The 17,798-nt window shown below is 37.5% G+C and overlaps 1 protein-coding gene across 13 annotated transcripts in view; it reads right to left on the reverse strand.

Annotated features, from left to right (window-relative positions):
• OSBPL8 (oxysterol binding protein like 8) overlaps window positions 1-17,798 on the reverse strand; it is a 217,602-nt gene that overhangs the window by 48,043 nt on the left and 151,761 nt on the right. For all 13 annotated transcript variants that reach the window (XM_050748532.1, XM_050748530.1, XM_050748529.1 and 10 more), the window contains 2 exons: window positions 11,785-11,855; window positions 1,680-1,757 (listed from right to left, as the gene is read on the reverse strand). In XM_050748532.1, coding sequence (XP_050604489.1) covers window positions 1,680-1,757; window positions 11,785-11,855 — 149 coding nt within the window. The remainder of the gene's footprint in view (window positions 1-1,679; window positions 1,758-11,784; window positions 11,856-17,798) is intronic.

Here is a 17,798-nt window from a genome sequence, read left to right on the forward strand (position 1 = left end):
TCCTGGCCTCAAGTGATCCGCCCACCTCTCAAAGTGCTGGGATTACAGGCGTGAGCCAACCACACCTGGCCAAGTTTACCTCTTTTTAATTACACAATGCATTAACACAATCTCACAATAAAAATTTCAAACATAAAGCTAGAAGCCATTTTTATTATACCCCATCCTATTCCAATCCTCTAAATTGATGACTGTTAATCTTCTGGAAAACACTGTCTTTTCAGACCTTTTCTAAGTAACAACCTATAAAACATTTACATTTTGTGTTTAGCATGCAAAAAGTTCCCCAAGTAAACATTTTTTGAAGAGTATTCACGTCTGTATCATTCTCATTCTTTTAAGTGTTACATAGGATTCCTACTGCAAATTAAAATAATAAGCGCTCTAACACTGAGGGCATTCTGTGAACCAGCCACAGTTCTAAGCACTTTACTTGTATTGTCATTACCTCATTTAACCCTCACAACAACCTTGTGAAGTAGAAGTATTATTATCCTTGTTTTATAGATAAGAAAGCTGAGGCAGAGAGAGTAACCTGCTCAGAATCACACATTTAGTAAATTGTAGAGTCAGCATTCAAACAGAGGCAGACTAGCTCCCAAAGCTATTCTTTTAACCACTGGCCTATACTGCTTCTAAAATATTTATTAATATATTCTCTTACTGATAGAAACCTTCTCTGTTACCAATTTTTTCAGATAACAAAGAATGCCACAACTGTTTGCAATTGAAGTTTTGTTCTCTTTCCCAATACTAATATGTAAGTTATACATAATTAAGAAACTATAACTATAAAATTAGTTTATCCAAAATATCAAAGTTTCACCTTCATAAGTAAGTTAATTCTAATCATTTGGGGAATCAGCAGTGGACTAATGAGGTCTTATTGTTGCTTTGTTGTTATAATTTGGATAGGGGAAGAGTGATGATAACCTATTAGTGACTACATTTTTAAAAACTAACAAAATCTTATGCCAGAAAAGTTGCATTTAATGATAAACAGACTAGACATAATACAATTTTAATAATTCTATACCCTCAAAACTTTAGATTTTGGTCTTTATTAATCTATCTGATTTAATATGGGATGCAAATACAAATATATATAGGACCAGGCATGGAACACAAATGGTAAAATAGACTAGGCAGGAACTAGAGCAAGTTGGAAAGCAAGTGTTTCTTAAGCTCCAGATTCTATGGCCACTCAGGAAGGTAAGCCCAATGCTACATATTTCTCAGAGAAATTGGATAGCTGAACTTTTAATTAACTGTTGGGTCAAAATTTTAAAACATTATGCAGGTCAAGGTCAGGCCATGACCCCGGAGTTAGTAATCTCTAAATTCAATGGGTGCCAGAGTTCCCATCAAGAGTTCCACAACACAGGGATGATATACCTAGTTCGGATACATCTGTGTAAAGATATCAAGTCCTCAGCCTCTGCAGCTGCCATTCGAGGCCTGAAGCAGTCTGCTCTGGGACACTCAACAATCAGCCTTATCAGTTGACCACAGTGTACCATACAAATATTAACATTTTCTATGTGTGCCTGCCTGTCTGTACCACTGGATGTTTTTTCTTTCTTTAGGAACACACATATATATTTATCTTATTAGCCTACTTCCAAACACACATGCAAAGCACAATGTAAATTACCTTTCAGAAATAACTGGAAACTAACCTTAAGAGATTCTTTTTTTGTGAGTTTGCTTGAAGTTGAACTGTCCTTCTCTGAGCCATTATAAAGTTTAGATTCAGACTGAAATCATACAGAAACAGAAGAGAAATAATTAAATCCTTCAGATTTTCTACACATAGCATAAAAATTAATGTTAAAACTATGTGACATCTTTCTCATTTATTGCTATGATTTAAGCAAATGTCAATTTTCAAATAGAATTTTTCCCTATATAGTATGTCTTTAAAAATGAATCCACGTTAAATCCATAAATATAAAAAAGTTAAAACTAATCAGTATACAAACCTACAATGTGAAGTTAAGTAAGATCATTTGTAGATTTTACATTTTTTTTTAAGAGTATTTCTAAAAACATATATAATTATTTATTCCTAGGACAAAAGTAGCCAAAGTAATTGTATCTTTTAACAGTTGAAATATTCTAAAAAAAAAAAAAAAGACACAAATTCTAACAAGCTGATGCACATATTGCCCTGCTTCTACTCCTCCTTCAATAGGAAGAAATACAAACACTTTTAGAAACCAGTATTAAGTCACTCTATCTAATCTGTACAGTGTGTAAACACCAATATTTCTAGGATCTACTACTTTCTACCTATCAAGTGAGTGGGATTTCCTCACTAAATTATTCATGTCTTAAATTTCTTTCCAGACTTTCAGTTTATACTTCACATTTTTATTTAATCTTCACAAGAATCTTGAAAAATAGGCACAACAGATTGTTTTATCTCCATTTTACAAATCATGAAAGGGAGGCTCAGGAAGGTTGATTTTCCAAACTAACAATCACTAACACTGCAGAGATCAGAACCCAGGTTTCCTAATGCAATGCTTGTTTAAAGAGACCACATAGGTTCACCAGAGTAGAAAAGCACAAAACTTAAAAGCTCTATTTGTTTTGGAAAAACAAAATTAAACATACTCCTTCAACTTCCAGAAGTTTTATTTTTAACTATTGTTAGACATAGCAGAAGGCACTTAAAGTTCTTAGCAGTACTCCTAAGTAGTGCCAAGAAAGTATGCAGAATCTGATCCAAATGGTGGCTTTCAAATGTTGAGCGGCCAGATGTGCATAATATTACTAGATATCATCAAGGATACACACCTTTGTATACAAGTCCCTCAATTTTTAGATTAATAAGAACAGATAACACATTTATTTGTCAACGATACCCAGTGTGTATCACCCAAAGAAAAGAAAGAACTCAGTAAATATCTAATGAATTAATAAAATGAAAATAAAATAGGTACTTGCAGCTCATTTCTCTCATCTCTCCTAAAAACACTTCTGCTACTTGGCATGAAATATGGGCTATTAAGGTGATGGTATTAACTGGCTGAACCAGAAGGGAAATGCAAACAATTTTCAATGTAGAAATCAACCTAGTTAAACTTTTGGGAAAGTTACTCCTTTAAGAACTGGAGTTGAAACATCACATTAATTACTCCAATGATGATGGCATATATTGTGATACCAAAACAATTTCATAACATTCCTCAAGCCAAACAGGTTTCTGTCTTCTCCTTGGCCCTGGGAACACAAAATGGCATGGCTATTGTCAGAGGAATATGATGGCTTAAAATTATTAGGAGATTCTACTTCCCACAACTTAATAGGATAATGTTTACAGTAGTGTACTTTTTAAAAACTATTAAACAAAAAATGTTAATAGTATTACCTTAAAAGTTAATGAATATTCATGGTTGTTTACTATTTACCAAGTACAGTTAACTCTTGAACAACACAGTTGGAACTGCGTAGGTCCACTTATAGGCAGATTTTTTTTCTACAAAAGTTACACTGAGTGTACCTGCCTTTCTTGCTTCCCCTACCACCTCCTCCACCTCTTCTGCCTCTGCCACCTGAAACAGCAAGACTAACTCTTCCTCTTCCTCCTTAGCCTACTCAATGTGAAGATAACAAAGACAGACCTTTCTGATGATCCACTTCCACTTAATAAATAGTAAATACATTTTCTCTTCCTTATGATTTTTTTTAAATAACATATTCTTTCCTCTAGCTTACTTTATTGTAAGAATACAGAATACAATACATATACAAAATAAGTGTTAATTGACTATGTTATCAGTAAGGCTTCTGGTCAACAGTACACAATTACAGTAGTTAAGTTTTTAGGGAGTCAAAAGTTATACGCAGATTTTTATATGCACAGGGGAGTGGAGGGTCAGTGCCCCTAACCTCCATGTTGTTCAAGGATCAACTGTATATGTTAAACATTTACATACTCAAAGCAGACTTAAGAGATAGAGTTGTATCCCTCTTTTACTAATGAAGACACTAAAACTAACAGATTACATATCTTTCCAAAGTCGCAAAGCTACAAAGTGGATGAGCTGGGATTTGTACCCTCATCTAATTCCCAGCTTCATGTTCTTACTTATCTCACTATATTAATTTCTCATCTTTTAAAACTGTTCATATGGTATCTTAAAGTTAAGATCTATCTTTACGAACAAGAAGAAATCTGTGGCCGGGCGTGGTGACTCATGCTGGCAATCCCTGCACTTTGGGAGGCTAAGGCGGGAGGATTGCTTGAGCCCAGGAGTTCAAGACCAGCCTGGGCAACATGGTGAGACACCGTCTCTATGAAAAACACAAAAATTAGCTAGGCATAGTGGCATGTCCCTGTAGTCCCAGGTATTCGGGAGGTTGAGGCAGGAGAATCACCCGAGCCTAGGAGTTTCAGGCTGCAGTGAGCAGTGACTGCACCACTACACTCCAGTCCGGATGATAAAGTGAGACCTTGTCTTAAAAAAAATCAAATTTGTTTCCCTAACAATTAAGCTCTAGCTTGGTTATTCCGAAAAGATTACTGTACATAGGGACCAGCAGGCCAGAAGGGCGTCACATGAGCTTGGTAAACCGACCTCAAGGAATCTTTAACTCACATACCTCAAGGAATCTCTGACATAACGTGCAGTCTAGTTCTGAAATACAAAAAGGAATGACCACGTTCCAGTCTTTTCTACATTACTACCTCAGTTTTTTAAATCAAAACACCTTTCAAATGCCAAAAATGTAAATGATTTTTTTGTTGGGGACATTTTACTAAACTAAGTTTCCCTTCCTTCATAAACTTTATTGACCACTCTCTTAAGGATGACCATCAAGATAGGCAAGTTTAATGTATATTACTGCTTGCCTCTTTGTTAAATGGCATTAGAATGCTTAGCATGTTATATTTTTTCTTTCTTTCTCTTTTTCTTCTCTCTTTTCCCCTTTAACTGCTGTCCCCTTATAGGCTCTGTGACTTTGATAAGTTAATTTCATCTGTCAGTCTTAGTTTCTTCATCTGTAAAATGAAGATACTACTACTAATTTATAGGGTTGCTTTGAGGGTTAAATGATACTTAAAGTGTTTAACTTAGTACTTGGTAATATATTGTTTCAGGTTTATGACTATATCTCAGATTGCAAGTGCTATCAAAAATCTGACCTTTAGAGATTTAAATAATGGGATATTTATTTATGAAAATACTTTGCAATTTGCTTTGAAAATTATATAATGCTACAGATATAAGGAACAACAAGGATAATGATAAGTTACTGTGATCACATCAGACATTTTGGTTTAGAAACGTTTGTTAACCGTCCAGGTAAATGTATATTTTAAAGCAAGTAACAGATTCAGCAAATCTACAAGGCAAGTAGTTAAATGGTTGAAGAATCAAGAGATGTGAGCTCAAAAACCCCTTATCCTTTTAACAGAATTCCTTTTATCCCACTAGACACATTAGTTACGTTGTAATTCCTTTTGTTGAGATGGGTAATTAAAAATTCATTTTAAAATGCTAGTTTGTTTGGGATAATCTGATTAACCAACTTTTCCAATTCACTTCTTCATACAATGAAAAAGCCTAGGAAAAGGTGCATGAGAAAGAGGAATTGCCTTATTTTATTTCTTGAGACAGGTCTCACTCTGTCACTCAGCCTGGAGGGCAGTGGTATGATCACAGCTCACTGAAGCCTCCAACTCCTGGGCTCAAGTGATCCTCCCACCTTAGTTTCCCGAGTAGCGAGTCAAGGTCTTGCTAGGTTGCCCAGGCTGGTCTCAAACTCCTGGGCTCACGCAATCCTCCCACCTCAGCCTCCCAAAGTGCTGGGATTACAGGCAAAAGCCACTGTGCCCAGCTCCTTTATTTTTAAATAATGTCTGGAGATGAGGCAGGTGTATTTCATTGTGTTAATCAGGCTCAATTAAGAATTTTAAGAAATGACATTTAACCTAAAATCCTGTGACCAAAATGAGAGTATTCATATTTTTTGCATCAAGTAGGGAAAAGTTAAAATTGTTTGATGTTCTCAGTTACACAACTCAATCATGAAAGGAATAACAAATCTTGTTTTCTAAAATTACTCAGGTAAGAATAAAAATCTTCAGAATTCCACAAGTATGAGGTTTAATGATAAATGTAAAAGTTTATACTGTTCTGAAAAACAAGAGAGTTGGTTGCATGCTCATACATATATACAAATTTATACATTTGAGATAAGGTCTCACTTCGTCTCTCAGGCCAGAGTGCAGTGGCGCAAACACAGCTCACTTGCAGCGTCAACCTCCTGGGCTCAAGCATCTCCCGCCTTAGCCCCCCAGGTAGCTGGGACAACAGGCATGTGGCATGTGTCACTACACCTGGCTAATTTTTGTATTTTTTGTAGAGATAGGGTTTTATCATGTCCAGGCTGTTCTTAAACCCCTGAGCTCAAGCAATCTTCCCATCTCAGCCTCCCTAAGTGCTCAGATTACAGGCATGAAACACTGTGCCCGGCCGCATGTTAAAATATTTGAAGACAAAGGAGCAACTACAGACATCTTAAGCTAACAGAGTAAACTAAGATTAAATCTAAATTATGAGAAAATCAGTAAGTTTCAGCTCTTGGAAAATAATATGATGAGTATAATTTTACTTATATACCAAATAGTTATGTTAAGAATCCCATTCATTCACTCTAATGCTTTATTCATACAAAAATATCTTCTTAACTATCTATTGTTAACCAGCTACTTTGTCAGGTACTTTCTGCTACCACAATCTGGGAGGTAGATCTTACCTCCCCTGAACAAAAAAGAATACTGAAGCCACTGTGAACTCTAGTTTTAAGACTTAATATTTTGAGTCTTGGGGAATTAATTTGTCTGAGCCTCAGTTTGTTCATTCATAAAATGGAGCCAACAATACCTGTCTTCTAGTATTGTTATGAATGTTAAAATGGCCCAAATAAACTCTCAACAAAAAGTAGTTATTAAGTTGGGCATGGTGGCATGTGCCTGCAGTCCCAGTTACTTGGGAGGTTGAGGTGGGAGGACTGATTGAGCCTAGGAGTTCGAATCCAGCTTAGGCAATATAGTGAGGCCTTCAACTCTTTAAAAAAAACAAAAATATTGGCTATTAATGGCCGGGCTCAGTGGCTCAGGCCTGTAATCCCAGCACTTTGGGAGGCCGAGATGGGCGGATCACGAGGTCAGGAGATCGAGACCGTCCTGGCTAACACGGTGAAACCCCGTCTCTACTAAAAATACAAAAAAATTAGCCAGCTCTGGTGGTGGGCTCCTATAGTCCCAGCTACTCGGGAGGCTGAGGAAGGAGAATGGCATGAACCTGGGAGGTGGAGCTTGCAGTGAGCCAAGATCGTGTCACTGTACTCCAGTCTGGGTGACAGAGAGAGACTCTGTCTCGAAAAAAAAAAGTAGCTATTAATAACATTGAAACTAACAGCTAAAAATTTATAGGTAATAGGAGAGTCAAGATTCAAATTGACTCTTTTCATTTTAAAGCAGCGCTGCCCAGTAGAACTTTCTAAATGCCAGATGTCTTATATCTGAGCTGTCCAGTGTGGCAGCCACTAGCCATATGTGGTTACTGAGCATTTGAGGTGTGACTAGTGTAACTGAGGAGCTAAATTTCTAACTTTATTTAATTTTAATTAATTTAAAGATCCACATATGATTAGATGCTACTGTACCCAAAGCATAGTTGTAAAGCTTGAGGTTTTTTTTTTTTTTTGTACCCCCAATTAAGGCACACAGCTTCATTTAAAGTATGCAAAGTTCCTTTTCAGGCCTCCCCCATTAAAGGGTACATATAGATGGCAAATAGGTAGCTGTGGTATGTAGATCTGTGTGTTTAGGTGTTTAGGCTTTGGAGTAGGAATACCATTATACCATGTATTCACCAATTCTGGTATTAATTGCTTGAAAATAGGTCTTTTAAAAAAAAACTCTATAAATCTCATTATATTTCTAGCTGTGGCAGACCTAAGATAAATTATTTCCTACTTTCTTTAATAATAGAGATCATGTAAAATGACTGACAGAGCTCAAAACTCACAGGGGCATACTGACTCTTTTAAGTCAGTATAAATACAAAATACAGGGGCATACTGACTCTTTTAAGCTAAAGGAAACTGAGAAAACTTGAAAAGCAGAAAGGTCACTCTCTGACCTTCTGCCTTTCTGCTCTAAAGCAGGCCAGAGAATATACTTCTCTGACCTTCCCCTGAAGCAGGTGCTCTACCTATCCTTAGAAGAAAGAACCCAAAGACACAGAGATACCAAGAAGAAGCTGAACAAACAGGCCTTGCTAAATTCCCCTCAGTGTATTAGCATCATATAATACCCCCCAACCTTTGTCCAATCATACTTCTGTGACTGTCTGCTCTTCATCAAACCAAAGCATAAAAATACACAGATTTCCCTGTTCTTTTGGGTCTTCATTTCTGAAAGCTCCTGTGTCACACAGAACTTACATTAAACACATATGTATGCTTTTCTCTTGTTCATCTTTCTTTTGTTATGGGATCTCAGCCATGAACCTTGCAATGGGGAAAGAAATCTTTTCCCCCGTTGGTGATCCAGGCATTTCTCATATATGTTATATAAATACAAAGTACTTTTAAACTTCTAGCCTAAGTGCTTTACACTAATATGATAGATGAACTTTTGTGTAATGTATACATGAAAAGTGGGAATAATATTTGTGTAAAATCCTACATAAAAATGTATTGTGCAATCTTCTCAACCACTCTCAAGAACAGGATATGGGGGAGCTTATATGGGTTTAATGGTATTTTTAAATTACTTGGGAGGTATAATGGTTGCTTTTGGTTACGCTACGGCAATGGCTATTGAAGAGTATCCTGAGGCATGGGGTTCAGGGTTTGAGATACTGGGGAGTCTTTTAGTAGGGTTAGCGATGGAGGTAGGATTGATTTTATGAGTTTTAGATTTTGATGGGTTAGTGGTGGTGGTTAATTTTAACAATATAGGGAGTTGAGTGATTTTTGAGGGAGAAGGGCCGGGGTTAATTCGGGAGGATTCTATTGGTGTGGGTGCTTTGTATGACTATGGGCGTTGGTTGGTGGTAGTTACTGGTTGAACATTGTTTGTTGGTGTGTATATTGTGATTCAGATTGCTCGAGGTAATAGATTACGTTATTAGAAATAAGGTTAGGGTGAGAGGGGTAAGGAAAGAGAGAAATTAAAATTTGATTATACCTTTTTGAGTGGTTGTGAGGATGTAGGTGATAATGTGGGTGTGTGAGATTGTTTTAGGTATAGATTTTTGTAGTCAGATTGAGTCTAGTAAAAGGGAAGCTGGGTTTTGACTTACAAGCAGGTTTTGGTAGGGAGCTGTGCGATGAATTGTAATGGGAAAATATCCTAGTATGTTAGAGAATTTAAATATGTATGATGGGATATCCATTTTAAGTTTATTGGTTATAAGAGTAAGATCCAAGGCTACTAGGAAGCCTAGAGCGGTTATGTACAGGGCTGAGAGTTTTAGGTGAGATGATATTGTTAGTTGGGGAGGTGAGGTGGGAGAGATGCTATTGGTAATGAGAAATCCTGCGAGTAGGCTGCCGATTGAGAGCTGTTTGATTGCGTTTAATAGGGTGGGGGTGTTTTCGTTAATGTTGATTAAGGTTGAGAAGCGAGGTTGTCCTGTTAGGGTGAGGAGAATAGTTCAAGTACTGTAGGCGCTTGTTAGGGAAGTGGCAATGAGAGTGATAGATAGGGCTCAGGCGTTGGTATATGATGTGTTTGCGGTTTCGATGATGAGGTCTTTGGAGTAGAAGCCTGTGAGAAAAGGCAGGCCTGTGAATGCCAGGTTACCGACGGTTAGGGAAGTTGAGGTAAGGGGTATCATTTTAAATAATCCTCCAATTTTTCGAATGTCTTGCTCATTGTTTAGATTGTGGATAATAGACCCAGAGCAAATAAATAGTATGGCTTTGAAGAAGGCATGGGTGCAGATGTGTAGGAATGCTAAGTATGGTTGGTTGATGCCGATACTGACTATTATTAGGCCTAATTGACTTGAGGTGGAGAAGGCTACGATTTTTTTGATATCGTTTTGTGTTAGGGCACAAATTGCTGTGAATAGAGTAGTAATGGCCCCTAGGCATAGTGTAAAGCTTTGAATTAACGTGTTGTTTTCCATTAGGGGGTGGAAGCGGATAGCTATGACTATGGTGCTGGAGTGGAGTAAAGCTGAAACTGGGGTTGGGCCTTCTATAGCGGAGGGGAGTCAAGAATGGAGACCAAGTTGAGCTGATTTTCCTGTTGCTGCTAAGAGAAGGCCTATCAGTGGGAGAAAGTTTAAATTGGAGTCTAGGATGAATATTTGTTGAAAGTCCCATGAGTTATAATGTAGGAGAAACCATGTTAGGGTTAGGATAAAGCCAATATCGCCCATGCGGTTGTATAGGATTGCTTGGATGGCCGCTGTGTTGGCGTCTGTTCGAGCGTGCCATCAACTAATTAGTAGGAAGGATATAATTCCTACACCCTCCCATCCAATAAAAAGTTGGAAGAGGTTGTTGTTAGTAATTAGAATACATACAGTGGTGAGAAAAATAAGTAGATACTTAAATTGCTTAATGTTTGGGTCTGAGCTTATATATCATAATGAGAATTCTATAATAGATCAAGTGATGAATAGTGCAATTGGAATAAATATTATGGAAAAATAGTCTAGTTTGAAGCTTAGTGTTAGTTCTAATGTTTAGGCTGTTGTTCAATATCAGTTTGAAATAATTATTTCTCGGTCTAGGAAAATATATAGAGTTGTGGGAAGGAGGCTAGTAATAAAAGCAGATATAATAATTGTTTTTACATAATTTGGGTACAAGTGTTTTTTGTTAGGGTTGATAAAGGTAATGATGATCGGGAGGATTAAAGAGGTTAGGGTTATTATGGTAATGGAGGTGTACACGGTTACTACTTTTATTTGGAGTTGCACTAATGTTTTTGGTTCCTAAGACCAATGGATAACTGTTATCCTTTAAAAGTATCCAAAAGATGTAAGTTGTAAGAGCAAGCCCAACTGCTGAGAATAACAGAGAACTTAGTCTTTAGAAACAGTTGTCTTACAGTCATGGAAGTTTGATCCCATAAACATAAAAGCTCCTCCTGCTACTAAATCTTACCAGAAAAAAAGTCGAAAGTCGAATCCCCTCACAAGTTAAAGAAAATCTAGTGAACTACAAACCCACAGGGAAACTGGTTACTGCATCACATAGTGTTTCTGAAATCTGAATATGCACTCTTAAAGAAAAAATGCTCAACAGGCCTAAGAATGTGTCTAAGTCTCCCAGTTTGAGAAATACTGATTCATAAACTATGTCTTATTCTAAGAAAATGTCTGTCAATCATAGACAATTACTACTGCAAAGATCTGGCTTTTAACTGGTAAAATATATTTATTTTGATCGTCATCTGAATGAACTCAAAACACTTAAGAATTTTTTTTTAAAGCCATAAACCCTGAGGATATATCTGAATGCAATCCTCAGACTCAAGTTTGAGAAGTGCTGCTATAGCAGAGATACCAGAAACAGTATTACTCTGACAGGAAAACTGGTTACCAATCAGCTGCATTTCTAAGTAACCAACAATACTTACATTAGCCCCAATGGAACTTCACTCTTTTAATACACACTACATGGTTTAGATGTATCAACATAAAAACATCACATAAAAGTTTCATAGGATTTCAGTGTTAGTTCCCTCATCTCAAATATTAGGGAAATCTCATAATCATGTATTTGCTTATATATGCTTACCTTGCTCTTTGACATAGAAAGTGAAGATTCATCTTTATTTTGAGAAATATCTTCCTTTCCTCTTTCAAAACCTTAAAAAAAAAGTCAGTATATCAGTATTACTATTTTTGAACATGTATAATAAGTCATTCATTTTCAAGTATAGACTATATTTGATATAAATCAGTTCAGGAAGCCTGTACATACGGCTTTAAACTATTAAAGATCTCTAAAGGGTCATATCTAGTAAAATCCTTTAGAATTAAGGCTTAGAAACAATGAATTATTTCCCTGAACCCACCAACATTGTGAAATATCTGTTTTCTTTGCTCCTGCAGAACTTTGCAAAAATTCAGCCCTCATAGAGCTTTTATTCCAGTGAGCTGGTTTCCAGCAATGAATTCTAACTAATGGAACCAACCCAACATACTTTTCATACCTCTGGTGAAAATGGAAAACAATTTCAGATGAGGTGATAAAAGATTAGGGAAAATAAATCTGGATTGACTTTTTAAAAATCTTATAATGTGCGTATGGTGAGAATTAGATGAGGATACATACAAAGCACTTAGCACAGAGTTTTTGCACACAGCATACATTAATGTTCACTTTTATTATCATCACTTTCTATTGTTATTGTAAAAGGATGAATCTAAAATACAAGAGTGCATTGGGACAAACATGCATATACTCCTGTAATCACATAACACTTTAATATATAGCACTAAGCCGACACCAATGAACAAATTACTATTATAAAGGTACAACTAGGCGCTTCCAAGATGGCTGAATAGGAACAGCTCCAGTCTACAGCTCCCAGAGTGAGCGACACAGAAGACGAGTGATTTCTGCATTTCCAACTGAGGTACCGGGTTCATCTCACTGGGGCTTGTCGCACAGTGGGTGCAGGACAGTGGGTGCAGCCCACCGAGTGTGAGCCGAAGCTGGGTGAGGCATCACCTCACCCAGGAAGCACAAGGAGTAAGGGAATTCCCTTTCCTAGCCATGGGAAGCTGTGACAGACAGCACCTGAAAAATCGGGTCACTCCCACCCTAGTATTGCACTTTTCCAACTGTCTTAGCAAAAAGCACACCAGGAGATTATATCTCGCGCCTGGCTCCGAGGGTCCCACGCCCAAAGAGCCTCGCTCATTGCTAGCACAGCAGTCTGAGATCGAACTGCAAGGCGGCAGCGAGGCTGGGGGAGGGATGCTCGCCACTGCTGAGGCTTGAGTAGGTAAACAAAGCGGCCAGGAAGCTCAAACTGGGTGGAGCCCACTGCAGCTCAAGGAAGCCTGTCTGCCTGCCTGCCTCTGTAGACTCCACCTCTGGGGGCAGGGCATAACCGAACAAAGCACAGCAGAAACCTCTGCAGACTTAAATGTCCCTGTCTGATAGCTTTGAAGAGAGTAGTGGTTCTCCCAGGACGGAGTTTGAGATGTGAGAACGGACAGACTGCCTCCTCAAGTGGGTCCCTGACCCCCGAGCAGCCTAACTGGGAGGCACCCCCCAGTAGGGGCAGACTGACACCTCACACGGCCATGTACCCCTCTGAGACAAAGCTTCCAGAGGAATGATCAGGCAGCAACATGTGCTGTTCAGCAATATTTGCTGATGTACAGCCTCCACTGCTGATACCCAGGCAAACAGCGTCTGCAGTGGACCTCCAGCAAACTCCAATAGACCTGCAGCTAAGGGTCCTGTTAGAAGGAAAAAGTACATCCACACCAAAATCCCATGTGTATGTCACCATCACCAAAGACCAAAGGTAGATAAAACCACAAAGATGGGGAAAAAACAGAGCTGAAAAGCTGAAAATTCTAAAAATCAGAGCACCTCTCCCCTTCCAAAGGTCCACAGCTCCTCTCCAGCAACGGAACAAAGCTGGACGGAGAGTGACTTTGACGAGTGGAAAGGCGAAGGCTTCAGAAGATCAAACTTCTCCCAGCTAAGGGAGGAAGTTTGGACCCATCGCAAAGAAGGTAAAAACCTTGAAAAAAAGATGAGACAAATGGCTAACTAGAATAACCAGTGTAGAGAAGTCCTTAAATGACCTGATGGAGCTGAAAATCATGGCATGAGAATTACGTGACGCATGCACAAGCTTCAGTAGCCAATTCAATTAACTGGAAGAAAGGGTATCAGTGACTGAAGATCAAATGAATGAAATGAAGTGAGAAGTTTAGAGAAAAAAGAGTAAAAAGAAACTAACAAAGTCTCCAAGAAATATGGGACTATGTGAAAAGACCAAATCTACGTCTGACTGGTGTACCTGAAAGTGACGGGAAGAATGGAACCAAGTTGGAAAACACTCTGCAGGATATTATCCAGGAGAACTTCCCCAACCTAGCAAGACAGGCCAACATTCAAATTCAGGAAATACAGAGAACGCCACAAAGATACTCCTCGAGAAGAGCAACTCCAAGACACATAATTGTCAGATTCACCAAAGTTGAAATGAAGGAAAAAATGTTAAGGGCAGCCAGAGAAAAAGGTCGGGTTACCCACAAAGGGAAGCCCATCAGATTAACAGCAGATCTCTCAGCAGAAGCTCTACAAGCCAGAAGAGAGTGGGGGCCAATTTTCAACATTCTTAAATAAAATAATTTTCACCCCAGAATTTTGTATCCAGCCAAACTAAGCTTCATAGTGAAGGAGAAATAAAATCCTTTACAGACAAGCAAATGCTGAGAGATTTTGTCACCACCAGGCCTGTCCTACAAGAGCTCCTGAAGGAAGCACTAAACATGGAAAGGAACAACCAGTACCAGCCACTGCAAAAACATGGCAAATTGTAAAGACCATTGATGCTAGAAAGAAACTGCATCAACTAACGAGCAAAATAACCAGAATGACAGGATCAAATTCACACATAACAATATTAACCTTAAATGTAAAGGGGCTAAATGCTCCAATTAAAAGACACAGACTGGCAAATTGGATAAACAGTCAAGACCCATCAGTGGATCTAGAATTAGAATTACCATTTGACACAGCCATCCCATTACTGGGCGTATACCTAAAGGATTATAAATCATGCTGCTATAAAGACACATGCACACATATGTTTACTGTGGCACTATTCACAAGAGCAAAGACTTGGACCCAACCCAAATGTCCATCAACGATAGACTGGATTAAGAAAATGTGGCACATACATACCATGGAATACTACGCAGCCATAAAAAGGATGAGTTCATGTCCTTTGCAGGGACATCGATGCAGCTGGAAACCCTCATTCTCAGCAAACTATCTCAAGGACAAAAACACAAACACCGCATGTTCTCACTCATAGGTGGGAACTGAACAATGAGAACACTCGGACACAGGAAGGGGGACATCACAAACCGGGGCCTGTCATGGAGTTGGGCGAGGGGGAAAGGATAGCATTACGAGATATACCTGTTGTAAATGACAAGTTAATGGGTGCAGCACACCAACATGGCACATGTATACATATGTAACAAACCTGCACGTTGTGCACATGTACCCTAGAACTTAAAGCATTAAAAAAAAAAAGGTACAACTGTATTGAGACTTGTGTGGTAGGCATAAAAGGAGCAGTACACATTTTAATTTTAATGAGGTTTTTCTATTTTTGAGGACAGGTACTAGTAACTCTTCCCTATAATTATTTGGTCAGAGTCCAATAAAAGCCTATGTTAAAAAAAAATACATACATTCATAAAGCAGCATTTTTAAAAATGTCAAGTAGTACCAGTGCCTAAAGTATTTTAAAATCACTTCTAGAACATCAAGGATAATACTGTTGATTCTGTATTTGGCTTATTAATACAATAGCTAAAAAAAATCTGTTCCATTTTCTTAATCCAAATATTTTACTGAAAATTTTATATGATATAAAAAAGGGATCTTTTTTCCCTCTCTGGTAAGAAAAAAGATCACTCAATGCCAATACTAAAAATAAAATGTAAAAAAAATGAAACTTTCATGAATGCAACATGGAATGTTAAATGGAATTAGTGATTTGGGGTAGTAAATTCTCTTCCAACTATCCTCCCCACTCCTACAATGAGACAGAAACCTACATCCCTATTAGAATGGCTAAAATTAAAAGGACTGACACTATCCAGGTACAAGTGAAAACATGGAGCAGCTGAAACTGTTTACTACTGGTGAGAACACAAAGTGGCCTAACAACTTTGAAAAACTATTTGACAGTATCTATTAAAGTTAAATGTACACCCGTTCTAACACACAGGAATTCTAGTCCTAGATATACCCAACAGAAATGAGTGTGTACATCCATCAAAAGGGAGGCACAAGAATGTTCATAGAAGCTTTATTCATAATAGCCAAAATCTGCAAACACTTCAAATGGCTATTAAGAGTAAAATTAATGAATACATTACAGTATGGTCACACAACGGAAAATTAGACAGCAACAAAAAAGAACAACAAACATTGAGTGAAAGAAGCCAACTCTACCCATTTTTAAAAAAGTACATACCAAATGATTCTATTTACAAACTTAATCTATGGCATTAAGAGTTTGGAACAGTAGTTTACCTTTTTGGAGGAAATACTGACTCCGAGGGGTGTGAGAGAGCCTTCTGCTATGGGAAGTAATTACACGTGTCTATATGCAACTAAAAATTCAAAAGCTGCACACTTAATTACATGTAAGTTATATCTCAATAAAAATAATTTTAAAACACACCCTTTCCCTATTCTTCCAGTTTATTGGGTTTCTCTTGCTTTGACATCCTATTCCACCTAGTCTATATGCCTTTAACTTTAATTTGTTCCATATCTGGCTAATTCTGATTCATTTATCAGCAATAATGATATTTATACTAATTAACACAATAATATTAATAAAAGCAATAATAAAGCAACCAATACCTATTTGTGAGAACCCAAGTAAGTGTAACACACTATGCTACAGGTTTCATTTTTTTCTAATCCTTAAAACAATGCTACACACAGAAAAAATTAACCATATTTTACAGTTGAAAAAACTAAAGCTCACAGAAATTAAGTTGACCAACATCAACAAGCGAGTATCAGAGCTGATTTAAACTTAGGTCTACATTTAAAACTCATGCTGTTTCTACAATGCCATGGTGCCTCTCAAGACACAAGGCCACCCCTTCAGGGAGGCCTTGTTTTGACTTCGCAGGCATAGTTAGTTGCTCCTTTCTATGACACAAACAGCACTTCACACATACTTGTACTAAAGTATTTACTGCAGTGTACTCCAATTATCTTGATGTTCATGTTGACCGTGAGTTCCTGAAAAGGGTCTAATTCTTGTATATTATCTGAAACTTATAAATTTCATAAATTAATAAAAAATTTAATAGAAAGAACTCCATTTTTATTTCTAAAGGTTTTTAGAAAATGTGAAATATAGCACATCTTCAGAAAAATGCCTAAAACATAAATGTATAACTTAACACAGAGCTTAACCATCACCCAAATCAAGAAATAGAGAATTGCTAACATTTCATAAGATTCCTCCTCCATGCAGTTCTTAATCACAATCCACCCTTTCTCCTCAAAAGTAACTTGACTTGCGCAATAATTATTTACTAGCACGTCACAGCAGGTACTTCATTCATTTTCACTGCTGATTAGAATCCTACCGCATGACTATACCACTATTTATCCATTCCACCATTATCAGACACTGGATTGTTCCTAACTTTCCCCTGATGAACAATAGTACTATGAATATTCCTGGAAATGTACTGTTGTAGACACCCCTAAGTTTCTCTAAGGTTTAAATCTAGAAGGAGGAATCCTGGGTCACAGAGAACGTGTAACTGAAACTTTATACCAAACTATGCAAAAATTCTCTTTTCTCCATAACTGTAGTAACTTCAGTATTGAAAATTTTTTAATATTTTTGCCAGTCTGGTGGATGCACAATAGTTTGTCAGTGAAGTTTTAGTCTGCGTGTCCCTGATTACTAATGGTGCTGAGAACTTTCTCATATTAATTGGCTAATTTCCTATGTGAAGAACATCTTCAGATCTTTTGTACATTTAAAAAAAAAAGTCTATCTTTTC

Source organism: Macaca thibetana, chromosome 11, assembly GCF_024542745.1.
Source record: "Macaca thibetana thibetana isolate TM-01 chromosome 11, ASM2454274v1, whole genome shotgun sequence".
Classification (NCBI taxonomy): Eukaryota; Metazoa; Chordata; class Mammalia; order Primates; family Cercopithecidae; genus Macaca; species Macaca thibetana.